This window comes from Gobius niger, assembly GCF_951799975.1.
Source record: "Gobius niger genome assembly, chromosome: 19".
NCBI classification, from domain to species: domain Eukaryota; kingdom Metazoa; phylum Chordata; class Actinopteri; order Gobiiformes; family Gobiidae; genus Gobius; species Gobius niger.
In genome coordinates, this window is record NC_136870.1 from 29,471,103 (window position 1) to 29,497,880 (window position 26,778).

General features: G+C 48.8%; 1 protein-coding gene across 2 annotated transcripts; it reads left to right on the top strand.

Moving 5' to 3' along the window:
* Window positions 1–4,164: 4,164 nt before the first annotated feature.
* On the top strand, window positions 4,165–26,765 carry LOC306978686 (actin, aortic smooth muscle). 2 transcript variants are annotated; one of them, XM_079577340.1, is made up of 8 exons: window positions 4,165–4,365; window positions 6,697–6,825; window positions 10,121–10,231; window positions 14,023–14,107; window positions 14,681–14,842; window positions 19,284–19,475; window positions 19,581–19,762; window positions 26,484–26,765. In XM_079577340.1, exons 1-8 carry the CDS (start codon window positions 4,237–4,239, stop codon window positions 26,625–26,627), a joined length of 1,134 nt encoding a protein of 377 aa, XP_079433466.1. In that variant the 5' UTR covers window positions 4,165–4,236; the 3' UTR covers window positions 26,628–26,765. The 2 variants fall into 2 exon arrangements, with proteins under 2 accessions (XP_079433466.1, XP_079433467.1); XM_079577341.1 differs by lacking the exons at window positions 4,165–4,365; window positions 6,697–6,825 and adding an exon at window positions 7,888–7,920.
* The last annotated feature ends 13 nt before the right edge of the window (window positions 26,766–26,778 follow it).

Sequence of the window (26,778 nt, forward strand, 5' to 3'; positions counted from 1 at the left end):
TGAAAGAACATAACTGCAGGTGTAAGAACATAACTGCAGGTGTAAGAACATAACTGCAGGTGTAAGAACATAACTGCAGGTGTAAGAACATAACTGCAGGTGTAAGAACATAACTGCAGGTGTAAGAACATAACTGCAGGTGTAAGAACATAACTGCAGGTGTAAGAACATAACTGCAGGTGTAAGATGCTGCAGGGAAAGCTTACATGGAGCCATAACCAAGTGGCTGGTATAGTGTACAGGAACATCTGTGCAGAGGAACATAGTGTACAGGAACATCTGTGCAGAGTCTGGGCTGGAAACCCCAAGGTCAAAGTGGAAACACCTCCAAAGGTGGTGGAGAACGACCGAGCCAAGATCCTGTGGGACGTCCAGATCCAGACGGACAGAAGGTGATGAACCAACCGGACATTGTGGTGGTGACAAAGAGCAGAGGAGCCGCTGTGGTCGACATAGCAACACCAAGACTTCAACATCAGGAAAAAGGAACAGGAGAAACTAGAGAAACACCAGGGGCTCAGAGAAGAGCTGGAGAAAACCTGGAGGGTGAAGCATCAGTGGAGCCACTCGGGGCAGTGACCCCCAAACTGGAGGAGCGGCTCCAGCAGATCCCAGGAAATACATCAGACATCTCGGTCCAGAAAAGATACTGAACCCTCAGGTACCGACGGGAGAGGCCCCGAGCAGGAGGAGGAAGAGACCGAGGAGGGGGAGGGAGAGTTTTTATATATATATATAAAGACACATTTTCATCAAACTCTTTAGACACATTTGGACTCAATACTTGATGCTTTATTACTTTTTGTTACTGTTTTATTCTTTTTATTAACTTCTTTTAGTAAAACAAAACCACGTTCACACAAATCCCACATCATCTCCTTTTAGTTCAAGTCTCACTTTTACAACTGGACGTGTTTCATGTGATGAATTAATCATTTAAATTGAAATGATCAGGTTTTCAAACTCTGAGACAAATGTTCTCCAGAAAGTGAAGAAGTCACTGTACTTTAGTACTCGGATACTGCAGTAATCCTCTGAGGAGTACTCTGATACTCTGATACTGCAGTAATCCTCTGAGGAGTACTCTGATACTCTGATACTGCAGTAATCCTCTGAGGGAGTACTCTGATACTGCAGTAATCCTCTGAGGAGTACTCTGATACTGCAGTAATCCTCTGAGGGGTACTCTGATACTGCAGTAATCCTCTGAGGGGTACTCGGATACTGCAGTAATCCTCTGAGGGAGTACTCTGATACTGGGCTGGTCCCACACGCTGCAGTGAGTCCATGTTTGGTAAAGAATGTGGCGTCACTCGGACTCAGATGTTTATTTAAGCGGAGACTCAGGACATGTTCATTTACAGTTTCAATGTTCAGGACGTCTGTGCCGGAGTCGTCCTTCTTTAAAGGGGGGGTATTCTGCAAAATGTACTTTTTCCAGCTTTCCCTCATGTTATTCTGTCTCTCCCTCATTAAAAACATGGCTGAAGTGTTGCCTTGGCACATTCACGTATTTCTGAGTAATCTGTAAAAACTCTGATGGCGGCCATTTTAGGGATAGGTTTGCCTGAGTCCTCCTAGGAACGCCCCCACCTCCTGGAGACGCCTCCGAGCTTTGGTCACCAGCCGAGTAACCAACCACTGCTCCTCAGCAGAACCCCCTCCCCACTGATGCCACAGACAGCGTGTGGAGGGGGCGTGTCTAAAGGCTCAGAGGTTCTTAAAGAGACAGAGGCCTATTTCAAGACATTCACTACAGCCATTTTGAGAGAGACATTTTATACAAGGCAGTTATTCTAATTTACTGCATTTACAGACCAACAGGAGGTTTGTCATCATTGTAGTGAGATATAGACTGGTGCTATGGGACTGACAAAAGCAGAACACCCCCTCTTTAAAGCAGAACACCCCCTCTTTAAAGCAGAACACCCCCTCTTTAAAGCAGAACACCCCCTCTTTAAAGCAGAACACCCCCTCTTTAAGATGGTTCTTGAGTCATCCTCGGTCTGAGGTCAGTCTGATTCTGTCCTGACCTCTTCTCATGTCAGCGCCCTCTGCTGGACGTGTGGATTTATGAACATTCCTCACACTTCCCTCTCCCCAGACGCTTCCTCAGCTGCTCTGGAGGATCTGGACTCCAGGCCTGGGTTAGAGATGGGGGAGATGGGGGAGACGGGGAGGCAGAGGAGATGGGGAGACGGAGGAGACAGAGGAGACGGAGGTGTCCACAAACACAACCAAATATGGATCTGCAGCCGAGCCAGAGACTCAGCACCGAGGCCAAATAAGGAGCAGAGTTTACCAGTGAGAGAGGGGAGAGAGAGAGAGGGGGGGAGAGGGAGAGGGGGAGAGGGGGAGAGAGACGGAGGCCGAGGGGGAGAGAGAGAGAGAGAGGGGAGTGAAGCGGGAGGGCGACAGAGGAATGACTGAAATGCAGCTCTTTAGATCTGACCAGGGACAACGTTGGAGCTGGAGAAAAAGAACCGTCTGAAACTTTAAAGCCACAGTTTCAGGCCCTGACGTCTGATCTAAAGGAGAGATGATGCGGAGCTGATCAGGGTCAGAGCTGGGGGAGGAGCTAACATATTGACTCAAGTAAGAATACAAAAGTTACTCGAGTACTGTGAGTAACTGAGTGAAGTCTGACTGATGTTTCAGCAGTGACATAAAGTATGAGAAGAATTAAAGGGACTGTGCCTAACATTTGGGTCGACCCTTCACAACATCAGCGACTCATAACGCGGCACAAACGACTTTAACAAAACGACTTTTACAGCAGACTGTGATGGGACAACATGGAGTTTATCGACAAAAACAATGAGGTCCTTTAAAGAGGGGGTGTTCTGCTTTAAAGAGGGGGTGTTCTGCTTTAAAGAGGGCGTGTTCTGCTTTAAAGAGGGCGTGTTCTGCTTTAAAGAGGGGGTGTTCTGCTTTAAAGAGGGGGTGTTCTGCTTTAAAGAGGGGGTGTTCTGCTTTAAAGAGGGGGTGTTCTGCTTTAAAGAGGGGGTGTTCTGCTTTAAAGAGGGAGTGTTCTGCTTTAAAGAGGGGGTGTTCTGCTTTAAAGAGGGGGTGTTCTGCTTTAAAGAGGGGGTGTTCTGCTTTAAAGAGGGCGTGTTCTGCTTTAAAGAGGGGGTGTTCTGCTTTAAAGAGGGAGTGTTCTGCTTTAAAGAGGGGGTGTTCTGCTTTAAAGAGGGGGTGTTCTGCTTTAAAGAGGGAGTGTTCTGCTTTAAAGAGGGGGTGTTCTGCTTTAAAGAGGGCGTGTTCTGCTTTAAAGAGGGGGTGTTCTGCTTTAAAGAGGGGGTGTTCTGCTTTAAAGAGGGGGTGTTCTGCTTTTGTCAGTCCCATAGCACCAGTCTATATCACACTACAATGATGACAAACCTTCTGTTGGTCTGTAAATGCAGTAAATTAGAATAACTGCCTTGTATAAAATGTCTCTCTCAAAATGGCTGTAGTGAATGTCTTGAAATAGGCCTCTGTCTCTTTAAGAACCTCTGAGCCTTTAGACACGCCCCCTCCACACGCTGTCTGTGGCATCAGTGGGGAGGGGGTTCTGCTGAGGAGCAGTGGTTGGTTACTCGGCTGGTGACCAAAGCTCGGAGGCGTCTCCAGGAGGTGGGGGCGTTCCTAGGAGGACTCAGGCAAACCTATCCCTAAAATGGCCGCCATCAGAGTTTTTACAGATTACTCAAAATGGCCGCCATCAGAGTTTTTACAGATTACTCAGAAATACGTGAATGTGCCAAGGCAACACTTCAGCCATGTTTTTAATGAGGGAGTGACAGAATAACAGGATGGAAAGCTTGAATTACACCCCCCCTTTAAGTTTTCTGAGGCCGATCTGCACTGACCAGATTTAAAAACGTCTGCTCCATAATCGTGTGTGTGAAGCTTCGAAACTGTGACAGCAGGGGGCGCTGTGTGTTTAACAGGAAATCACTTTTGGCTCCATTATTGGGTATATTGGGCAATAGTCAATATGGTAAAATACCCAAGTATCGACCCGATATATCGGCCGGGCCCTAAATTACAAATGCTAACCCTGAGCCTAAACTGGCAGGTCAATCTCAGTCGTCCAGGATGTAAACAAAGTCTCTCTGTCTCTCCACAGATCCGCCTCTGCAGTCCTTGGTCCGGCTCCCTCTGTAGTCCCGGTCCAGTCCCGGTCCAGTCCCGGTCCAGTCCCTCTTCAGTCCCTCTTTAGTCCCTCTCTAGTCCCTCTTCAGACCTGCAGACATGTGTGACGAGGAGGAAAGCACCGCGCTGGTCTGTGATAACGGCTCCGGACTCTGTAAGGCCGGGTTCGCTGGAGACGACGCCCCCAGAGCCGTGTTCCCCTCCATCGTGGGACGGCCCCGACACCAGGTCAGACACGCCCACTCACAGACACGCCCACTCACAGACACGCCCACTCACAGACATGCCCACTCACAGACACGCCCACTCACAGACACGCCCACTCACAGACATGCCCACTCACAGACACGCCCACTCACAGACACGCCCACTCACAGACATGCCCACTCACAGACACGCCCACTCACAGACACGCCCACAGACACGCCCACACACAGACACGTCCACACGGAGACACGCCCACTCACAGACACGCCCACTCACAGACACGCCCACACACAGACACGTCCACACGGAGACACGCCCACACAGAGACACGCCCACAGACACGCCCACACAGAGACACGCCCACAGACACGCCCACACACAGACACGTCCACACGGAGACACGCCCACACAGAGACACGCCCACACACAGACACGCCCACACAGAGACACGCCAACAGACACGCCCACTCACAGACACGCCCACACACAGACACGCCCACACAGAGACACGCCCACAGACACGCCCACTCACAGACACGCCCACACACAGACACGACCACACACAGACACGTCCACACGGAGACACGCCCACTCACAGACACGCCCACTCACAGACACGCCCACACGGAGACACGCCCACTCACAGACACGCCCACTCACAGACACGCCCACTCACAGACACGCCCACTCACAGACACGCCCACACACAGACATGCCCACAGACACGCCCACTCACAGACACGCCCACACACAGACACGCCCACTCACAGACACGCCCACACGCACGTCCACACAGAGACACGTCCACTCACAGACACGCCCACACACAGACACGCCCACACACAGACACGCCCACTCACACACGCCCACAGACACGTCCACACGGGGACACGCCCACTCACAGACACGCCCACTCACAGACACGCCCACACACAGACACGTCCACACGGGGACACGCCCACTCACAGACACGCCCACTCACAGACACGCCCACACACAGACACGCCCACTCACAGACACGCCCACTCACAGACACGCCCACTCACAGACACGCCCACACAGAGACACGCCCACAGACAGGCCCACACACAGACACGCCCACACACAGACACGCCCACACACAGACACGCCCACTCACAGACACGCCCACACACAGACACGCCCACACACAGACACGCCCACTCACAGACACGCCCACACACAGACACGTCCACACGGAGACACGCCCACTCACAGACACGCCCACTCACAGTGTTTTCTGACTCCAGGGCGTGATGGGTCATGTGTTTCTGACTCCAGGGCGTGATGGGTCATGTGTGTTTGTGACTCCAGGGCGTGATGGGTCATGTGTTTTCTGACTCCAGGGCGTGATGGGTCATGTGTGTTTCTGACTCCAGGGCGTGATGGGTCATGTGTGTTTGTGACTCCAGGGCGTGATGGGTCATGTGTGTTTCTGACTCCAGGGCGTGATGGGTCATGTGTGTTTGTGACTCCAGGGCGTGATGGGTCATGTGTGTTTCTGACTCCAGGGCGTGATGGGTCATGTGTGTTTCTGACTCCAGGGCGTGATGGGTCATGTGTGTTTCTGACTCCAGGGCGTGATGGGTCATGTGTGTTTCTGACTCCAGGGCGTGATGGGTCATGTGTGTTTCTGACTCCAGGGCGTGATGGGTCATGTGTGTTTCTGACTCCAGGGCGTGATGGGTCATGTGTGTTTTTGACTCCAGGGCGTGATGGGTCATGTGTGTTTGTGACTCCAGGGCGTGATGGGTCATGTGTGTTTCTGACTCCAGGGCGTGATGGGTCATGTGTGTTTGTGACTCCAGGGCGTGATGGGTCATGTGTGTTTCTGACTCCAGGGCGTGATGGGTCATGTGTGTTTCTGACTCCAGGGCGTGATGGGTCATGTGTGTTTGTGACTCCAGGGCGTGATGGGTCATGTGTGTTTTTGACTCCAGGGCGTGATGGGTCATGTGTGTTTGTGACTCCAGGGCGTGATGGGTCATGTGTGTTTCTGACTCCAGGGCGTGATGGGTCATGTGTGTTTCTGACTCCAGGGCGTGATGGGTCATGTGTGTTTCTGACTCCAGGGCGTGATGGGTCATGTGTGTTTTTGACTCCAGGGCGTGATGGGTCATGTGTGTTTGTGACTCCAGGGCGTGATGGGTCATGTGTGTTTCTGACTCCAGGGCGTGATGGGTCATGTGTGTTTCTGACTCCAGGGCGTGATGGGTCATGTGTGTTTCTGACTCCAGGGCGTGATGGGTCATGTGTGTTTCTGACTCCAGGGCGTGATGGGTCATGTGTGTTTCTGACTCCAGGGCGTGATGGGTCATGTGTTTCTGACTCCAGGGCGTGATGGTCGGGATGGGGCAGAAAGATTCTTACGTCGGGGACGAGGCTCAGAGTAAAAGAGGAATCCTGACCCTGAAGTATCCCATCGAGCACGGCATCATCACCAACTGGGACGACATGGAGAAGGTACTACTACTGCAAATACTCATACTGCTACAAATACTACTGCATCATCACCAACTGGGACGACATGGAGAAGGTACTACTACTGCAAATACTCATACTACTACAAATACTACTGCATCATCACCAACTGGGACGACATGGAGAAGGTACTACTACTACAAATACTCATACTACTACAAATACTACTGCATCATCACCAACTGGGACGACATGGAGAAGGTACTACTACTGCAAATACTCATACTGCTACAAATACTACTGCATCATCACCAACTGGGACGACATGGAGAAGGTACTACTACTACAAATACTCATACTACTACAAATACTACTGCATCATCACCAACTGGGACGACATGGAGAAGGTACTACTACTGCAAATACTCATACTGCTACAAATACTACTGCATCATCACCAACTGGGACGACATGGAGAAGGTACTACTACTACAAATACTCATACTACTACAAATACTACTGCATCATCACCAACTGGGACGACATGGAGAAGGTACTACTACTGCAAATACTCATACTACTACAAATACTACTGCATCATCACCAACTGGGACGACATGGAGAAGGTACTACTACTACAAATACTCATACTACTACACATACTACTGCATCATCACCAACTGGGACGACATGGAGAAGGTACTACTACTACAAATACTCATACTACTACAAATACTACTGCATCATCACCAACTGGGACGACATGGAGAAGGTTCTACTACTGCAAATACTCATACTGCTACAAATACTACTGCATCATCACCAACTGGGACGACATGGAGAAGGTACTACTACTACAAATACTCATACTACTACAAATACTACTGCATCATCACCAACTGGGACGACATGGAGAAGGTACTACTACTGCAAATACTCATACTACTACAAATACTACTGCATCATCACCAACTGGGACGACATGGAGAAGGTACTACTACTACAAATACTCATACTACTACACATACTACTGCATCATCACCAACTGGGACGACATGGAGAAGGTACTACTACTGCAAATACTCATACTGCTACAAATACTACTGCATCATCACCAACTGGGACGACATGGAGAAGGTACTACTACTATCCTGCAGTATTATAAATACTACAGCTACTTCTTGTACTGTTACCTCCAGGTTTGCCAGGATCAAACCCGCCGTAAACCCCTGACACGCACCGCTGCAGTTTTAAAATTGACTGTTTGTGATGCTAATGCCGCTAACGTCACAGGCTAATGCAGTTTTAAAATGGACTGTTTGTGATGCATGGACTGTCTGCGATGCTAATGTCGCTAACGTCACAGGCTAATGCAGTTTTAAAATGGACTGTCTACGATGCTAATGCCGCTAACGTCACAGGCTAATGCAGTTTTAAAATGGACTGTCTGCGATGCTAATGCCGCTAACGTCACAGGCTAATGCAGTTTTAAAATGGACTGTTTGTAATGCTAATGTCGCTAACGTCACAGGCTAATGCAGTTTTAAAATGGACTGTTTGTGATGCTAATGTCGCTAACGTCACAGGCTAATGCAGTTTTAAAATGGACTGTTTGTGATGCTAATGTCGCTAACGTCACAGGCTAATGCAGTTTTAAAATGGACTGTTTGTGATGCTAATGCCGCTAACGTCACAGGCTAATGCAGTTTTAAAATGGACTGTTTGTAATGCTAATGTCGCTAACGTCACAGGCTAATGCAGTTTTAAAATGGACTGTTTGTTATGCTAATGTCGCTAACGTCACAGGCTAATGCAGTTTTAAAATGGACTGTTTGTGATGCTAATGTCGCTAACGTCACAGGCTAATGCAGTTTTAAAATGGACTGTTTGTGATGCTAATGCTGCTAACGTCACAGGCTAATGCAGTTTTAAAATGGACTGTTTGTGATGCTAATGTCGCTAACGTCACAGGCTAATGCAGTTTTAAAATGGACTGTTTGTGATGCTAATGTCGCTAACGTCACAGGCTAATGCAGTTTTAAAATGGACTGTTTGTGATGCTAATGTCGCTAACGTCACAGGCTAATGCAGTTTTAAAATGGACTGTTTGTGATGCTAATGCTGCTAACGTCACAGGCTAATGCAGTTTTAAAATGGACTGTTTGTGATGCTAATGTCGCTAAAGTCACAGGCTAATGCAGTTTTAAAATGGACTGTTTGCGATGCTAATGCCGCTAACGTCACAGGCTAATGCAGTTTTAAAATGGACTGTTTGTGATGCTAATGTCGCTAACGTCACAGGCTAATGCAGTTTTAAAATGGACTGTTTGTGATGCTAATGCTGCTAACGTCACAGGCTAATGCAGTTTTAAAATGGACTGTTTGTGATGCTAATGCCGCTAACGTCACAGGCTAATGCAGTTTTAAAATGGACTGTCTGCGATGCTAATGTCGCCAACGTCACAGGCTAATGCAGTTTTAAAATGGATTGTCTGCGATGCTAATGTCGCTAACCTCACAGGCTAATGCAGTTTTAAAATGGACTGTCTGCGATGCTAATGTCGCTAACATCACAGGCTAATGCAGTTTTAAAATGGACTGTTTGCGATGCTAATGTCGCTAACGTCACAGGCTAATGCAGTTTTAAAATGGACTGTCTGCGATGCTAATGTCGCTAACGTCACAGGCTAATGCAGTTTTAAAATGGACTGTTTGCGATGCTAATGTCGCTAACGTCACAGGCTAATGCAGTTTTAAAATGGACTGTTTGCGATGCTAATGTCGCTAACGTCAGGCTAATGCAGTTTTAAAATGGACTGTTTGCGATGCTAATGTCGCTAACGTCACAGGCTAATGCAGTTTTAAAATGGACTGTTTGCGATGCTAATGTCGCTAACGTCACAGGCTAATGCAGTTTTAAAATGGACTGTCTGCGATGCTAATGTCGCTAACGTCACAGGCTAATGCAGTTTTAAAATGGACTGTTTGCGATGCTACTGTCGCTAACGTCACAGGCTAATGCAGTTTTAAAATGGACTGTTTGCGATGCTAATGTCGCTAACGTCACAGGCTAATGCAGTTTTAAAATGGACTGTTTGCGATGCTAATGTCGCTAACGTCACAGGCTAATGCAGTTTTAAAATGGACTGTCTGCGATGCTAATGTCGCTAACGTAGCATGAGTCAGGATTAAACACCGTTAATGTTTGGCTCCTCCCACACACTGAAGCTGTAGCTGAAGCTCCAGTCGGGCCAGGGTCCGGGTCCTCAGCTCCTTCTGTGGTTTAAGGATTTCACTGGAGACCAAAGCCGTGAACTCAGGCCTTTGTTTCCCTCAGATCTGGCATCACTCGTTCTACAACGAGCTGCGGGTGGCGCCAGAGGAGCACCCCACCCTGCTGACGGAGGCCCCGCTGAACCCCAAGGCCAACCGCGAGAAGATGACCCAGGTAAACATGTACAACGGAGACCGACTGTGAGAAGATGACCCAGGTAAACATGTACAATGGAGACCGACTGAGAAGATGACCCAGGTAAACATGTACAACGGAGACCGACTGTGAGAAGATGACCCAGGTAAACATGTACAACGGAGACCGACTGTGAGAAGATGACCCAGGTAAACATGTACAATGGAGACCGACTGAGAAGATGACCCAGGTAAACATGTACAATGGAGACCGACTGTGAGAAGATGACCCAGGTAAACATGTACAACGGAGACCGACTGTGAGAAGATGACCCAGGTAAACATGTACAACGGAGACCGACTGAGAAGATGACCCAGGTAAACATGTACAATGGAGACCGACTGTTAGAAGATGACCCAGGTAAACATGTACAATGGAGACCGACTGTTAGAAGATGACCCAGGTAAACATGTACAACGGAGACAGACTGTGAGAAGATGACCCAGGTAAACATGTACAATGGAGACCGACTGAGAAGATGACCCAGGTAAACATGTACAACGGAGACCGACTGAGAAGATGACCCAGATAAACATGTACAATGGAGACCGACTGAGAAGATGACCCAGGTAAACATGTACAATGGAGACCGACTGTGAGAAGATGACCCAGGTAAACATGTACAACGGAGACCGACTGAGAAGATGACCCAGGTAAACATGTACAATGGAGACCGACTGAGAAGATGACCCAGGTAAACATGTACAATGGAGACCGACTGTGAGAAGATGACCCAGGTAAACATGTACAACGGAGACCGACTGTGAGAAGATGACCCAGGTAAACATGTACAATGGAGACCGACTGTGAGAAGATGACCCAGGTAAACATGTACAATGGAGACCGACTGTGAGAAGATGACCCAGGTAAACATGTACAACGGAGACCGACTGAGAAGATGACCCAGGTAAACATGTACAACGGAGACCGACTGAGAAGATGACCCAGGTAAACATGTACAACGGAGACCGACTGTGAGAAGATGACCCAGGTAAACATGTACAACGGAGACCGAGTGTGAGAAGATGACCCAGGTAAACATGTACAATGGAGACCGACTGTGAGAAGATGACCCAGGTAAACATGTACAACGGAGACCGAGTGAGAAGATGACCCAGGTAAACATGTACAATGGAGACCGACTGTGAGAAGATGACCCAGGTAAACATGTACAATGGAGACCGACTGCGAGAAGATGACCCAGGTAAACATGTACAACGGAGACCGAGTGAGAAGATGACCCAGGTAAACATGTACAATAGAGACCGACTGAGAAGATGACCCAGGTAAACATGTACAATAGAGACCGACTGTGAGAAGATGACCCAGGTAAACATGTACAATGGAGACCGACTGAGAAGATGACCCAGGTAAACATGTACAATGGAGACTGACTGTGAGAAGATGACCCAGGTAAACATGTACAACGGAGACCGACTGTGAGAAGATGACCCAGGTAAACATGTACAATGGAGACCGACTGAGAAGATGACCCAGGTAAACATGTACAATGGAGACCGACTGAGAAGATGACCCAGGTAAACATGTACAACGGAGACCGACTGAGAAGGTGACCCAGGCAAACATGTACAACGGAGACCGACTGTGAGAAGGTGACCCAGGTAAACATGTACAATGGAGACCGACTGAGAAGATGACCCAGGTAAACATGTACAATGGAGACCGACTGTAAGAAGATGACCCAGGTAAACATGTACAATGGAGACCGACTGAGAAGATGACCCAGGTAAACATGTACAACGGAGACCGACTGTGAGGAGATGACCCAGGTAAACATGTACAATAGAGACCGACTGAGAAGATGACCCAGGTAAACATGTACAATGGAGACCGACTGTGAGAAGATGACCCAGGTAAACATGTACAATGGAGACCGACTGAGAAGATGACCCAGGTAAACATGTACAATGGAGACCGACTGAGAAGATGACCCAGGTAAACATGTACAATGGAGACCGACTGAGAAGATGACCCAGGTAAACATGTACAACGGAGACCGACTGTGAGGAGATGACCCAGGTAAACATGTACAATGGAGACCGACTGAGAAGATGACCCAGGTAAACATGTACAATGGAGACCGACTGAGAAGATGACCCAGGTAAACATGTACAATGGAGACCGACTGAGAAGATGACCCAGGTAAACATGTACAACGGAGACCGACTGTGAGGAGATGACCCAGGTAAACATGTACAACGGAGACCGACTGTGAGAAGATGACCCAGGTAAACATGTACAATGGAGACCGACTGAGAAGATGACCCAGGTAAACATGTACAACGGAGACCGACTGTGAGAAGATGACCCAGGTAAACATGTACAATGGAGACCGACTGAGAAGATGACCCAGGTAAACATGTACAATGGAGACCGACTGAGAAGATGACCCAGGTAAACATGTACAATGGAGACCGACTGAGAAGATGACCCAGGTAAACATGTACAATGGAGACCGACTGAGAAGATGACCCAGGTAAACATGTACAATGGAGACCGACTGAGAAGATGACCCAGGTAAACATGTACAATGGAGACCGACTGAGAAGATGACCCAGGTAAACATGTACAACGGAGACCGACTGTGAAGATGACCCAGGTAAACATGTACAATGGAGACCGACTGAGAAGATGACCCAGGTAAACATGTACAATGGAGACCGACTGAGAAGATGACCCAGGTAAACATGTACAATGGAGACCGACTGAGAAGATGACCCAGGTAAACATGTACAACGGAGACCGACTGTGAAGATGACCCAGGTAAACATGTACAACGGAGACCGACTGTGAAGATGACCCAGGTAAACATGTACAACGGAGACCGACTGTGAGAAGGTGACCCAGGTAAACATGTACAATGGAGACCGACTGTGAGAAGATGACCCAGGTAAACATGTACAATGGAGACCGACTGAGAAGATGACCCAGGTAAACATGTACAACGGAGACCGACTGTGAGAAGATGACCCAGGTAAACATGTACAACGGAGACCGACTGTGAGAAGATGACCCAGGTAAACATGTACAATGGAGACCGACTGTGAGAAGATGACCCAGGTAAACATGTACAACGGAGACCGACTGTGAGAAGATGACCCAGGTAAACATGTACAATGGAGACCGACTGTGAGAAGATGACCCAGGTAAACATGTACAATGGAGACCGACTGTGAGAAGATGACCCAGGTAAACATGTACAATGGAGACCGACTGTGAGAAGATGACCCAGGTAAACATGTACAATGGAGACCGACTGAGAAGATGACCCAGGTAAACATGTACAACGGAGACCGACTGTGAGAAGATGACCCAGGTAAACATGTACAACGGAGACCGACTGTGAGAAGATGACCCAGGTAAACATGTACAATGGAGACCGACTGTGAGAAGATGACCCAGGTAAACATGTACAATGGAGACCGACTGTGAGAAGATGACCCAGGTAAACATGTACAATGGAGACCGACTGTGAGAAGATGACCCAGGTAAACATGTACAATGGAGACCGACTGTGAGAAGATGACCCAGGTAAACATGTACAACGGAGACCGACTGTGAGAAGATGACCCAGGTAAACATGTACAATAGAGACCGACTGAGAAGATGACCCAGGTAAACATGTACAATGGAGACCGACTGAGAAGATGACCCAGGTAAACATGTACAATGGAGACCGACTGTGAGAAGATGACCCAGGTAAACATGTACAATGGGCTAAAGGTAAATAAGTGTCTCTGTTTCCTCAGATCATGTTTGAAACGTTTAATGTCCCGGCCATGTACGTCGCCATCCAGGCCGTTCTGTCTCTGTACGCCTCCGGAAGAACCACAGGTCAGTGATGTTCATCCTCCAGACCTTCTCCAGCTCTTCTCTGACCCTTCACCCTCCAGACCTTCTCCAGCTCTTCTCTGACCCTTCATCCTCCAGACCTTCTCCAGCTCTTCTCTGACCCTTCACCCTCCAGGCCTTCTCCAGCTCTTCTCTGACCCTTCACCCTCCAGACCTTCTCCAGCTCTTCTCTGATCCCTTCACCCTCCAGGCCTTCTCCAGCTCTTCTCTGACCCTTCACCCTCCAGACCTTCTCCAGCTCTTCTCTGACCCTTCACCCTCCAGACCTTCTCCAGCTCTTCTCTGACCCTTCACCCTCCAGGCCTTCTCCAGCTCTTCTCTGACCCTTCACCCTCCAGACCTTCTCCAGCTCTTCTCTGACCCTTCACCCTCCAGACCTTCTCCAGCTCTTCTCTGACCCCTCACCCTCCAGACCTTCTCCAGCTCTTCTCTGATCCTTCACCCTCCTGACCTTCTCCAGCTCTTCTCTGATCCTTCACCCTCCTGACCTTCTTTATTGGGTCTGAGAGTGATTGTCGGGATGATTGTCGTTAATGTTCTCGTCTGTAAACTCAGGCATCGTCCTGGACAGCGGAGACGGAGTCACTCACAACGTCCCCATCTACGAAGGCTACGCGCTCCCTCACGCCATCATGAGGCTGGACCTGGCAGGACGTGACCTCACGGACTATCTGATGAAGATCCTGACGGAGAGAGGCTACAGCTTCGTCACTACGGGTAAAACATCACCGAAACATCACAGAAACATCAGAGAAACATCACCGAAACCTCACAGAAACATCACAGGAACATCACAGAAACATCACAGGAACATCACAGAAACATCACCAAAACATCACAGAAACATCAGAGAAACATCACCGAAACATCACAGAAACATCACCAAAACATCGCAGAAACCTCGCAGAAACCTCACAGAAACATCACCGAAACATCACAGAAACATCACCGAAACCTCACAGAAAAAATCGCAGAAACATCACAGGAACATCAGAGAAACATCACAGAAACATCACCGAAACCTCACCGAAACATCACAGAAACATCAGAAAAACATCACTGAAACTTCACAGGAACATCAGAGAAACATCACAGAAATATCACAGAAACATCACCGAAACATCACAGAAACTCCAGTTTAATCTGACGTTGCTTTAGGGATTATTCCCAATATTATGACATTTGGTTCCAGTGGAATTTCACTTTGCGTTTCCAATGATGACTTAGTTTTGGACGTGTCTCCTAAATTCAATTCTGAATTTCAATAAAGTGTTGTTGAAGTCTTTGGCTTGGCCAGCAGGGGGAGCTCTGCTTCAAAACTGCATCATCTGTTTGTAAAAGTGTAAAAGTGTGAACAACAGTGGACCAAATATAAAGCCCTGGGGGACTCCTCTCTATGTGAGTCGCCTGGACTGAGCTTTAGTCCTGTCTCGGACCTGGTGCTATTGTGGTTCCCCTCTCTTTAACGGTCCTCCTCTGGTTCTCCTCTGGTTCTCCTCTTTAACGGTCCTCCTCTGGTTCTCCTCTGGTTCTCCTCTTTAACGGTCCTCCTCTGGTTCTCCTCTGGTTCTCCTCTGGTTCTCCTCTTTAACGGTCCTCCTCTGGTTCTCCTCTGGTTATCCTCCTGTTCTCCGCCTGTTCTCCTCTCTTTCACGGTTCTCCTCTGGTTCTCCTCTTTAACGGTCCTCCTCTGGTTCTCCTCTGGTTCTCCTCCTGTCCTCCTCTGGTTCTCCTCCTTAACGGTCCTCCTCTGGTTCTCCTCTGGTTCTCCTCCTGTTCTCCTCTGGTTCTCCTCTGGTTCTCCTCTGGTTCTCTTTAACGGTCCTCCTCTGGTCCTCCTCTGGTCCTCCTCTGGTTCTCCTCTTTAACGGTTCTCCTCCTGTTCTCCTCCTGTTCTCCTCTGGTCCTCCTCTGGTTCTCTTTAACGGTCCTCCTCTGGTTCTCCTCTGGTTCTCCTCTGGTTCTCCTCTCTTTAACGGTCCTCCTCTGGTCCTCCTCTGGTTCTCCTCTTTAACGGCTCTCCTCTGGTTCTCCTCCTGTTCTCCTCTGGTTCTCCTCTTTAACGGTCCTCCTCTGGTTCTCCTCTGGTTATCCTCCTGTTCTCCGCCTGTTCTCCTCTCTTTCACGGTTCTCCTCTGGTTCTCCTCTTTAACGGTCCTCCTCTGGTTCTCCTCTGGTTCTCCTCTGGTTCTCCTCTTTAACGGTCCTCCTCTGGTTCTCCTCTGGTTCTCCTCTTTAACGGTCCTCCTCTGGTTCTCCTCTGGTTCTCCTCTGGTTCTCCTCTTTAACGGTCCTCCTCTGGTTCTCCTCTGGTTATCCTCCTGTTCTCCGCCTGTTCTCCTCTCTTTCACGGTTCTCCTCTGGTTCTCCTCTTTAACGGTCCTCCTCTGGTTCTCCTCTGGTTCTCCTCCTGTCCTCCTCTGGTTCTCCTCTTTAACGGTCCTCCTCTGGTTCTCCTCTGGTTCTCCTCCTGTTCTCCTCTGGTTCTCCTCTGGTTCTCTTTAACGGTCCTCCTCTGGTTCTCCTCTGGTTCTCCTCCTGTCCTCCTCTGGTTCTCCTCTTTAACGGTCCTCCTCTGGTTCTCCTCTGGTTCTCCTCCTGTTCTCCTCTGGTTCTCCTCTGGTTCTCCTCTGGTTCTCTTTAACGGTCCTCCTCTGGTCCTCCTCTGGTCCTCCTCTGGTTCTCCTCCTGTTCTCCTCCTGTTCTCCTCTGGTCCTCCTCTGGTTCTCTTTAACGGTCCTCCTCTGGTTCTCCTCTGGTTCTCCTCTGGTTCTCTTTAACGGTCCTCCTCTGGTTCTCCTCTGGTTCTCCTCTGGTTCTCTTTAACGGTCCTCCTCTGGTTCTCCTCTGGTTCTCCTCTGGTTCTCTTTAACGGTCCTCCTCTGGTTCTCCTCTGGTTCTCCTCTGGTTCTCTTTAACGGTCCTCCTCTGGTTCTCCTCTGGTTCTCCTCTCTTTAATGGTTCTCCTCCTGTTCTCCTCTGGTTCTCCTCTGGTTCTCCTCTGGTTCTCCTCCTGTCCTCCTCTCTTTAACGGTCCTCCTCTGGTCCTCCTCTGGTTCTCCTCTTTAACGGCTCTCCTCTGGTTCTCCTCCTGTTCTCCTCTGGTTCTCCTCTCTTTAACGGTCCTCCTCTGGTCCTCCTCTGGTTCTCCTCTTTAACGGCTCTCCTCTGGTTCTCCTCCTGTTCTCCTCTGGTTCTCCTCTCTTTAACGGTCCTCCTCTGGTCCTCCTCTGGTTCTCCTCTTTAACGGCTCTCCTCTGGTTCTCCTCCTGTTCTCCTCTGGTTCTCCTCTGGTTCTCCTCTTTAACGGCTCTCCTCTGGTCCTCCTCCTGTTCTCCTCTGGTTCTCCTCTGGTTCTCCTCTTTAACGGTCCTCCTCTGGTTCTCCTCTGGTTCTCCTCTGGTTCTCCTCTCTTTAACGGTCCTCCTCTGGTCCTCCTCTGGTTCTCCTCTCTTTAACGGTCCTCCTCTGGTTCTCCTCTGGTTCTCCTCTGGTTCTCCTCTCTTTAACGGTCCTCCTCTGGTTCTCCTCTGGTTCTCCTCTGGTTCTCCTCTGGTTCTCCTCTGGTTCTCCTCTCTTTAACGGTCCTCCTCTGGTCCTCCTCTGGTTCTCCTCTCTTTAACGGTCCTCCTCTGGTCCTCCTCTGGTTCTCTTTAACGGTCCTCCTCCTGTTCTCCTCTGGTTCTCCTCTGGTTCTCTTTAACGGTCCTCCTCTGGTTCTCCTCTGGTTCTCCTCTTTAACGGTCCTCCTCTGGTTCTCCTCTGGTTCTCCTCTTTAACGGTCCTCCTCTGGTTCTCCTCTGGTTCTCCTCTGGTTCTCCTCTTTAACGGTCCTCCTCTGGTTCTCCTCTGGTTATCCTCCTGTTCTCCGCCTGTTCTCCTCTCTTTCACGGTTCTCCTCTGGTTCTCCTCTTTAACGGTCCTCCTCTGGTTCTCCTCTGGTTCTCCTCCTGTCCTCCTCTGGTTCTCCTCTTTAACGGTCCTCCTCTGGTTCTCCTCTGGTTCTCCTCCTGTTCTCCTCTGGTTCTCCTCTGGTTCTCCTCTGGTTCTCTTTAACGGTCCTCCTCTGGTCCTCCTCTGGTCCTCCTCTGGTTCTCCTCTTTAACGGTTCTCCTCCTGTTCTCCTCCTGTTCTCCTCTGGTCCTCCTCTGGTTCTCTTTAACGGTCCTCCTCTGGTTCTCCTCTGGTTCTCCTCTGGTTCTCTTTAACGGTCCTCCTCTGGTTCTCCTCTGGTTCTCCTCTCTTTAATGGTTCTCCTCCTGTTCTCCTCTGGTTCTCCTCTGGTTCTCCTCTGGTTCTCCTCCTGTCCTCCTCTCTTTAACGGTCCTCCTCTGGTCCTCCTCTGGTTCTCCTCTTTAACGGCTCTCCTCTGGTTCTCCTCCTGTTCTCCTCTGGTTCTCCTCTCTTTAACGGTCCTCCTCTGGTCCTCCTCTGGTTCTCCTCTTTAACGGCTCTCCTCTGGTTCTCCTCCTGTTCTCCTCTGGTTCTCCTCTGGTTCTCCTCTTTAACGGCTCTCCTCTGGTCCTCCTCCTGTTCTCCTCTGGTCCTCCTCTGGTCCTCCTCTCTTTAACGGTCCTCCTCTGGTTCTCCTCTGGTTCTCCTCTGGTTCTCCTCTCTTTAACGGTCCTCCTCTGGTCCTCCTCTGGTTCTCCTCTCTTTAACGGTCCTCCTCTGGTTCTCCTCTGGTTCTCCTCTGGTTCTCCTCTCTTTAACGGTCCTCCTCTGGTTCTCCTCTGGTTCTCCTCTGGTTCTCCTCTCTTTAACGGTCCTCCTCTGGTCCTCCTCTGGTTCTCTTTAACGGTCCTCCTCCTGTTCTCCTCTGGTTCTCCTCTGGTTCTCTTTAACGGTCCTCCTCCGGTTCTCCTCCCCTCAGCCGAGCGGGAGATCGTGAGGGACATTAAGGAGAAGCTCTGTTCTCCTCTGGTTCTCCTCTAGTTCTCCTCTGGTTCTCCTCTCTTTAACGGTTCTCCTCTCTTTAACGGTCCTCCTCCTGTTCTCCTCTCCTCAGCCGAGCGGGAGATCGTGAGGGACATTAAGGAGAAGCTCTGTTCTCCTCTGGTTCTCCTCTGGTCCTCCTCTGGTTCTCCTCTGGTTCTCCTCTGGTCCTCCTCTGGTTCTCCTCTCTTTAACGGCTCTCCTCCTGTTCTCCTCTCCTCAGCCGAGCGGGAGATCGTGAGGGACATTAAGGAGAAGCTCTGCTACGTGGCGCTGGACTTTGAGAACGAGATGGGAACCGCCGCCACCTCGTCGTCTCTGGAGAAAAGCTACGAGCTCCCGGACGGGCAGGTCATCACCATCGGCAACGAGCGCTTCCGCTGCCCCGAGACGCTGTTCCAGCCGTCCTTCATCGGTGAGACCCGTCCATGCACCTTCAGGTCCACCGGGTTCACGAGCTGGTTCCTCCTGGACGGACGGATGTTCTCGCCCTGAACCTCAGACTTGTTGTGATCCGCAGGGATGGAGTCGGCCGGGATCCACGAGACGACCTACAACAGCATCATGAAGTGTGACATCGACATCCGCAAAGACCTGTACGCCAACAACGTCCTGTCAGGAGGAACCACCATGTACCCGGGCATCGCTGACCGCATGCAGAAGGAGATCACCGCGCTGGCCCCGAGCACCATGAAGATCAAGGTGAACATCTACACTAGAGCTAACACAGACTCAGCACCATGAAGATCAAGGTAAACATCTACACTAGAGCTAACACAGGCTCAGAGCACCATGAAGATCAAGGTGAACATCTACACTAGAGCTAACACAGGCTCAGAGCACCATGAAGATCAGGGTGAACATCTACACTAGAGCTAACACAGGCTCAGCACCATGAAGATCAGGGTGAACATCTACACTAGAGCTAACACAGACTCAGCACCATGAAGATCAGGGTGAACATCTACACTAGAGCTAACACAGGCTCAGCACCATGAAGATCAGGGTGAACATCTACACTAGAGCTAACACAGGCTCAGAGCAACATGAAGATCAAGGTGAACATCTACACTAGAGCTAACACAGACTCAGAGCACCATGAAGATCAGGGTGAACATCTACACTAGAGCTAACACAGGCTCAGCACCATGAAGATCAGGGTGAACATCTACACTAGAGCTAACACAGGCTCAGCACCATGAAGATCAGGGTGAACATCTACACTAGAGCTAACACAGGCTCAGAGCATCATGAAGATCAGGGTGAACATCTACACTAGAGCTAACACAGGCTCAGCACCATGAAGATCAAGGTAAACATCTACACTAGAGCTAACACAGACTCAGAGCACCATGAAGATCAAGGTGAACATCTACACTAGAGCTAACACAGGCTCAGAGCACCATGAAGATCAAGGTGAACATCTACACTAGAGCTAACACAGGCTCAGCACCATGAAGATCAAGGTGAACATCTACACTAGAGCTAACACAGGCTCAGCACCATGAAGATCAAGGTGAACATCTACACTAGAGCTAACACAGGCTCAGAGCAACATGAAGATCAGGGTGAACATCTACACTAGAGCTAACACAGGCTCAGCACCATGAAGATCAAGGTGAACATCTACACTAGAGCTAACACAGACTCAGCACCATGAAGATCAAGGTGAACATCTACACTAGAGCTAACACAGGCTCAGCACCATGAAGATCAAGGTAAACATCTACACTAGAGCTAACACAGGCTCAGCACCATGAAGATCAAGGTAAACATCTACACTAGAGCTAACACAGGCTCAGCACCATGAAGATCAAGGTGAACATCTACACTAGAGCTAACACAGACTCAGCACCATGAAGATCAGGGTAAACATCTACACTAGAGCTAACACAGGCTCAGCACCATGAAGATCAAGGTGAACATCTACACTAGAGCTAACACAGACTCAGCACCATGAAGATCAGGGTGAACATCTACACTAGAGCTAACACAGGCTCAGAGCACCATGAAGATCAGGGTGAACATCTACACTAGAGCTAACACAGGCTCAGCACCATGAAGATCAAGGTGAACATCTACACTAGAGCTAACACAGGCTCAGCACCATGAAGATCAAAACATCTACACTAGAGCTAACACAGACTCAGCACCATGAAGATCAGGGTGAACATCTACACTAGAGCTAACACAGGCTCAGCAACATGAAGATCAAGGTGAACATCTACACTAGAGCTAACACAGGCTCAGAGCAACATGAAGATCAAGGTGAACATCTACACTAGAGCTAACACAGACTCAGAGCACCATGAAGATCAGGGTAAACATCTACACTAGAGCTAACACAGGCTCAGCACCATGAAGATCAGGGTGAACATCTACACTAGAGCTAACACAGGCTCAGCACCATGAAGATCAGGGTGAACATCTACACTAGAGCTAACACAGTCTCAGCACCATGAAGATCAGGGTGAACATCTACACTAGAGCTAACACAGGCTCAGCACCATGAAGATCAAGGTGAACATCTACACTAGAGCTAACACAGGCTCAGCACCATGAAGATCAAGGTGAACATCTACACTAGAGCTAACACAGGCTCAGAGCATCATGAAGATCAGGGTAAACATCTACACTAGAGCTAACACAGGCTCAGCACCGTGAAGATCAGGGTAAACATCTACACTAGAGCTAACACAGGCTCAGAGCACCATGAAGATCAGGGTGAACATCTACACTAGAGCTAACACAGGCTCAGCACCATGAAGATCAGGGTGAACATCTACACTAGAGCTAACACAGGCTCAGCACCATGAAGATCAGGGTGAACATCTACACTAGAGCTAACACAGGCTCAGAGCATCATGAAGATCAGGGTGAACATCTACACTAGAGCTAACACAGGCTCAGCACCATGAAGATCAAGGTAAACATCTACACTAGAGCTAACACAGACTCAGAGCACCATGAAGATCAAGGTGAACATCTACACTAGAGCTAACACAGGCTCAGAGCACCATGAAGATCAAGGTGAACATCTACACTAGAGCTAACACAGGCTCAGCACCATGAAGATCAAGGTGAACATCTACACTAGAGCTAACACAGGCTCAGCACCATGAAGATCAAGGTGAACATCTACACTAGAGCTAACACAGGCTCAGAGCAACATGAAGATCAGGGTGAACATCTACACTAGAGCTAACACAGGCTCAGCACCATGAAGATCAAGGTGAACATCTACACTAGAGCTAACACAGACTCAGCACCATGAAGATCAGGGTAAACATCTACACTAGAGCTAACACAGGCTCAGCACCATGAAGATCAAGGTGAACATCTACACTAGAGCTAACACAGGCTCAGCACCATGAAGATCAAGGTGAACATCTACACTAGAGCTAACACAGACTCAGCACCATGAAGATCAGGGTAAACATCTACACTAGAGCTAACACAGGCTCAGCACCATGAAGATCAAGGTGAACATCTACACTAGAGCTAACACAGACTCAGCACCATGAAGATCAGGGTGAACATCTACACTAGAGCTAACACAGGCTCAGAGCACCATGAAGATCAGGGTGAACATCTACACTAGAGCTAACACAGGCTCAGCACCATGAAGATCAAGGTGAACATCTACACTAGAGCTAACACAGGCTCAGCACCATGAAGATCAAAACATCTACACTAGAGCTAACACAGACTCAGCACCATGAAGATCAGGGTGAACATCTACACTAGAGCTAACACAGGCTCAGCAACATGAAGATCAAGGTGAACATCTACACTAGAGCTAACACAGGCTCAGAGCAACATGAAGATCAAGGTGAACATCTACACTAGAGCTAACACAGACTCAGAGCACCATGAAGATCAGGGTAAACATCTACACTAGAGCTAACACAGGCTCAGCACCATGAAGATCAGGGTGAACATCTACACTAGAGCTAACACAGGCTCAGCACCATGAAGATCAGGGTGAACATCTACACTAGAGCTAACACAGGCTCAGCACCATGAAGATCAAAACATCTACACTAGAGCTAACACAGACTCAGCACCATGAAGATCAAAACATCTACACTAGAGCTAACACAGGCTCAGCACCATGAAGATCAAGGTGAACATCTACACTAGAGCTAACACAGGCTCAGAGCACCATGAAGATCAAGGTGAACATCTACACTAGAGCTAACACAGGCTCAGCACCATGAAGATCAAGGTGAACATCTACACTAGAGCTAACACAGGCTCAGCACCATGAAGATCAGGGTGAACATCTACACTAGAGCTAACACAGACTCAGCACCATGAAGATCAGGGTGAACATCTACACTAGAGCTAACACAGGCTCAGCACCATGAAGATCAAGGTAAACATCTACACTAGAGCTAACACAGACTCAGAGCACCATGAAGATCAAGGTGAACATCTACACTAGAGCTAACACAGACTCAGAGCACCATGAAGATCAAGGTGAACATCTACACTAGAGCTAACACAGGCTCAGCACCATGAAGATCAGGGTGAACATCTACACTAGAGCTAACACAGGCTCAGAGCACCATGAAGATCAGGGTGAACATCTACACTAGAGCTAACACAGGCTCAGAGCACCATGAAGATCAAGGTGAACATCTACACTAGAGCTAACACAGACTCAGCACCATGAAGATCAAGGTGAACATCTACACTAGAGCTAACACAGACTCAGCACCATGAAGATCAGGGTGAACATCTACACTAGAGCTAACACAGGCTCAGAGCAACATGAAGATCAAGGTGAACATCTACACTAGAGCTAACACAGACTCAGAGCACCATGAAGATCAGGGTGAACATCTACACTAGAGCTAACACAGACTCAGCACCATGAAGATCAAGGTGAACATCTACACTAGAGCTAACACAGGCTCAGAGCACCATGAAGATCAGGGTGAACATCTACACTAGAGCTAACACAGGCTCAGCACCATGAAGATCAAGGTAAACATCTACACTAGAGCTAACACAGGCTCAGCACCATGAAGATCAAGGTGAACATCTACACTAGAGCTAACACAGGCTCAGAGCACCATGAAGATCAGGGTGAACATCTACACTAGAGCTAACACAGGCTCAGCAACATGAAGATCAAGGTGAACATCTACACTAGAGCTAACACAGGCTCAGCACCATGAAGATCAGGGTAAACATCTACACTAGAGCTAACACAGGCTCAGCAACATGAAGATCAAGGTGAACATCTACACTAGAGCTAACACAGACTCAGCACCATGAAGATCAGGGTGAACATCTACACTAGAGCTAACACAGGCTCAGCACCATGAAGATCAAGGTGAACATCTACACTAGAGCTAACACAGGCTCAGCACCATGAAGATCAGGGTGAACATCTACACTAGAGCTAACACAGGCTCAGCACCGTGAAGATCAGGGTGAACATCTACACTAGAGCTAACACAGGCTCAGCACCATGAAGATCAAGGTGAACATCTACACTAGAGCTAACACAGGCTCAGCACCATGAAGATCAGGGTGAACATCTACACTAGAGCTAACACAGGCTCAGCACCATGAAGATCAAGGTGAACATCTACACTAGAGCTAACACAGGCTCAGCACCATGAAGATCAGGGTGAACATCTACACTAGAGCTAACACAGGCTCAGCACCATGAAGATCAAGGTGAACATCTACACTAGAGCTAACACAGGCTCAGCACCATGAAGATCAAGGTAAACATCTACACTAGAGCTAACACAGACTCAGAGCAACATGAAGATCAGGGTGAACATCTACACTAGAGCTAACACAGACTCAGCACCATGAAGATCAGGGTGAACATCTACACTAGAGCTAACACAGGGTCAGCAACATGAAGATCAAGGTGAACATCTACACTAGAGCTAACACAGACTCAGCACCATGAAGATCAGGGTAAACATCTACACTAGAGCTAACACAGGCTCAGCACCATGAAGATCAAGGTGAACATCTACACTAGAGCTAACACAGGCTCAGAGCAACATGAAGATCAGGGTGAACATCTACACTAGAGCTAACACAGGCTCAGCACCATGAAGATCAGGGTAAACATCTACACTAGAGCTAACACAGACTCAGCACCATGAAGATCAAGGTAAACATCTACACTAGAGCTAACACAGACTCAGCACCATGAAGATCAAGGTGAACATCTACACTAGAGCTAACACAGACTCAGAGCAACATGAAGATCAAGGTAAACATCTACACTAGAGCTAACACAGACTCAGCACCATGAAGATCAAGGTGAACATCTACACTAGAGCTAACACAGACTCAGCACCATGAAGATCAGGGTGAACATCTACACTAGAGCTAACACAGACTCAGCACCATGAAGATCAAGGTGAACATCTACACTAGAGCTAACACAGGCTCAGCACCATGAAGATCAAGGTGAACATCTACACTAGAGCTAACACAGGCTCAGCACCATGAAGATCAGGGTGAACATCTACACTAGAGCTAACACAGACTCAGCACCATGAAGATCAAGGTAAACATCTACACTAGAGCTAACACAGGCTCAGCACCATGAAGATCAGGGTGAACATCTACACTAGAGCTAACACAGACTCAGCACCATGAAGATCAAGGTAAACATCTACACTAGAGCTAACACAGGCTCAGCACCATGAAGATCAGGGTGAACATCTACACTAGAGCTAACACAGACTCAGCACCATGAAGATCAAGGTGAACATCTACACTAGAGCTAACACAGGCTCAGCACCATGAAGATCAAGGTAAACATCTACACTAGAGCTAACACAGGCTCAGCACCATGAAGATCAGGGTGAACATCTACACTAGAGCTAACACAGACTCAGCACCATGAAGATCAAGGTGAACATCTACACTAGAGCTAACACAGGCTCAGCACCATGAAGATCAAGGTAAACATCTACACTAGAGCTAACACAGGCTCAGCACCATGAAGATCAGGGTGAACATCTACACTAGAGCTAACACAGACTCAGCACCATGAAGATCAAGGTGAACATCTACACTAGAGCTAACACAGACTCAGCACCATGAAGATCAAGGTAAACATCTACACTAGAGCTAACACAGGCTCAGCACCATGAAGATCAGGGTGAACATCTACACTAGAGCTAACACAGGCTCAGAGCACCATGAAGATCAAGGTGAACATCTACACTAGAGCTAACACAGGCTCAGAGCACCATGAAGATCAAGGTGAACATCTACACTAGAGCTAACACAGGCTCAGAGCAACATGAAGATCAAGGTAAACATCTAAACTCCCCTGTTTCTCCCTCAGATCATCGCGGATCAGACCTGTTTCCTCTGTGTCTGACCCGTCTCTGACCTCTGACCTCTGACCTCTGACCTCTGACCTCCTCAGATCATCGCGCCCCCGGAGAGGAAGTACTCCGTGTGGATCGGCGGCTCCATCCTGGCGTCTCTGTCCACGTTCCAGCAGATGTGGATCAGTAAGCAGGAGTACGACGAGGCCGGGCCGTCCATCGTCCATCGCAAATGCTTCTAAAACCCCCACCCACCCCCCTCCACTTCCTGTCCCCGCCCCCGCACTCCCCTCGTCCAATCACTGCTCTGAGCCTCCGAACCGGCCGCTCCCATTGGCCGGTCACCTGCACCAGGCGTTTGAATAAAGAAACTGGGAAAAACCACACGAGTCT

What these genes read in the sequence shown, in the direction of transcription:
- LOC306978686 (XM_079577340.1), top strand. Translation starts at nt 4,237, where the DNA reads ATGTGTGACGAGGAGGAAAGCACCGCGCTGGTCTGTGATAACGGCTCC. An exon ending in ACCGCGAGAAGATGACCCAG is followed by an intron (nt 10,232 to 14,022) that starts GTAAACATGTAC and finishes CTGTTTCCTCAG; the next exon opens with ATCATGTTTGAAACGTTTAA. An exon ending in CGCCTCCGGAAGAACCACAG is followed by an intron (nt 14,108 to 14,680) that starts GTCAGTGATGTT and finishes CTGTAAACTCAG; the next exon opens with GCATCGTCCTGGACAGCGGA.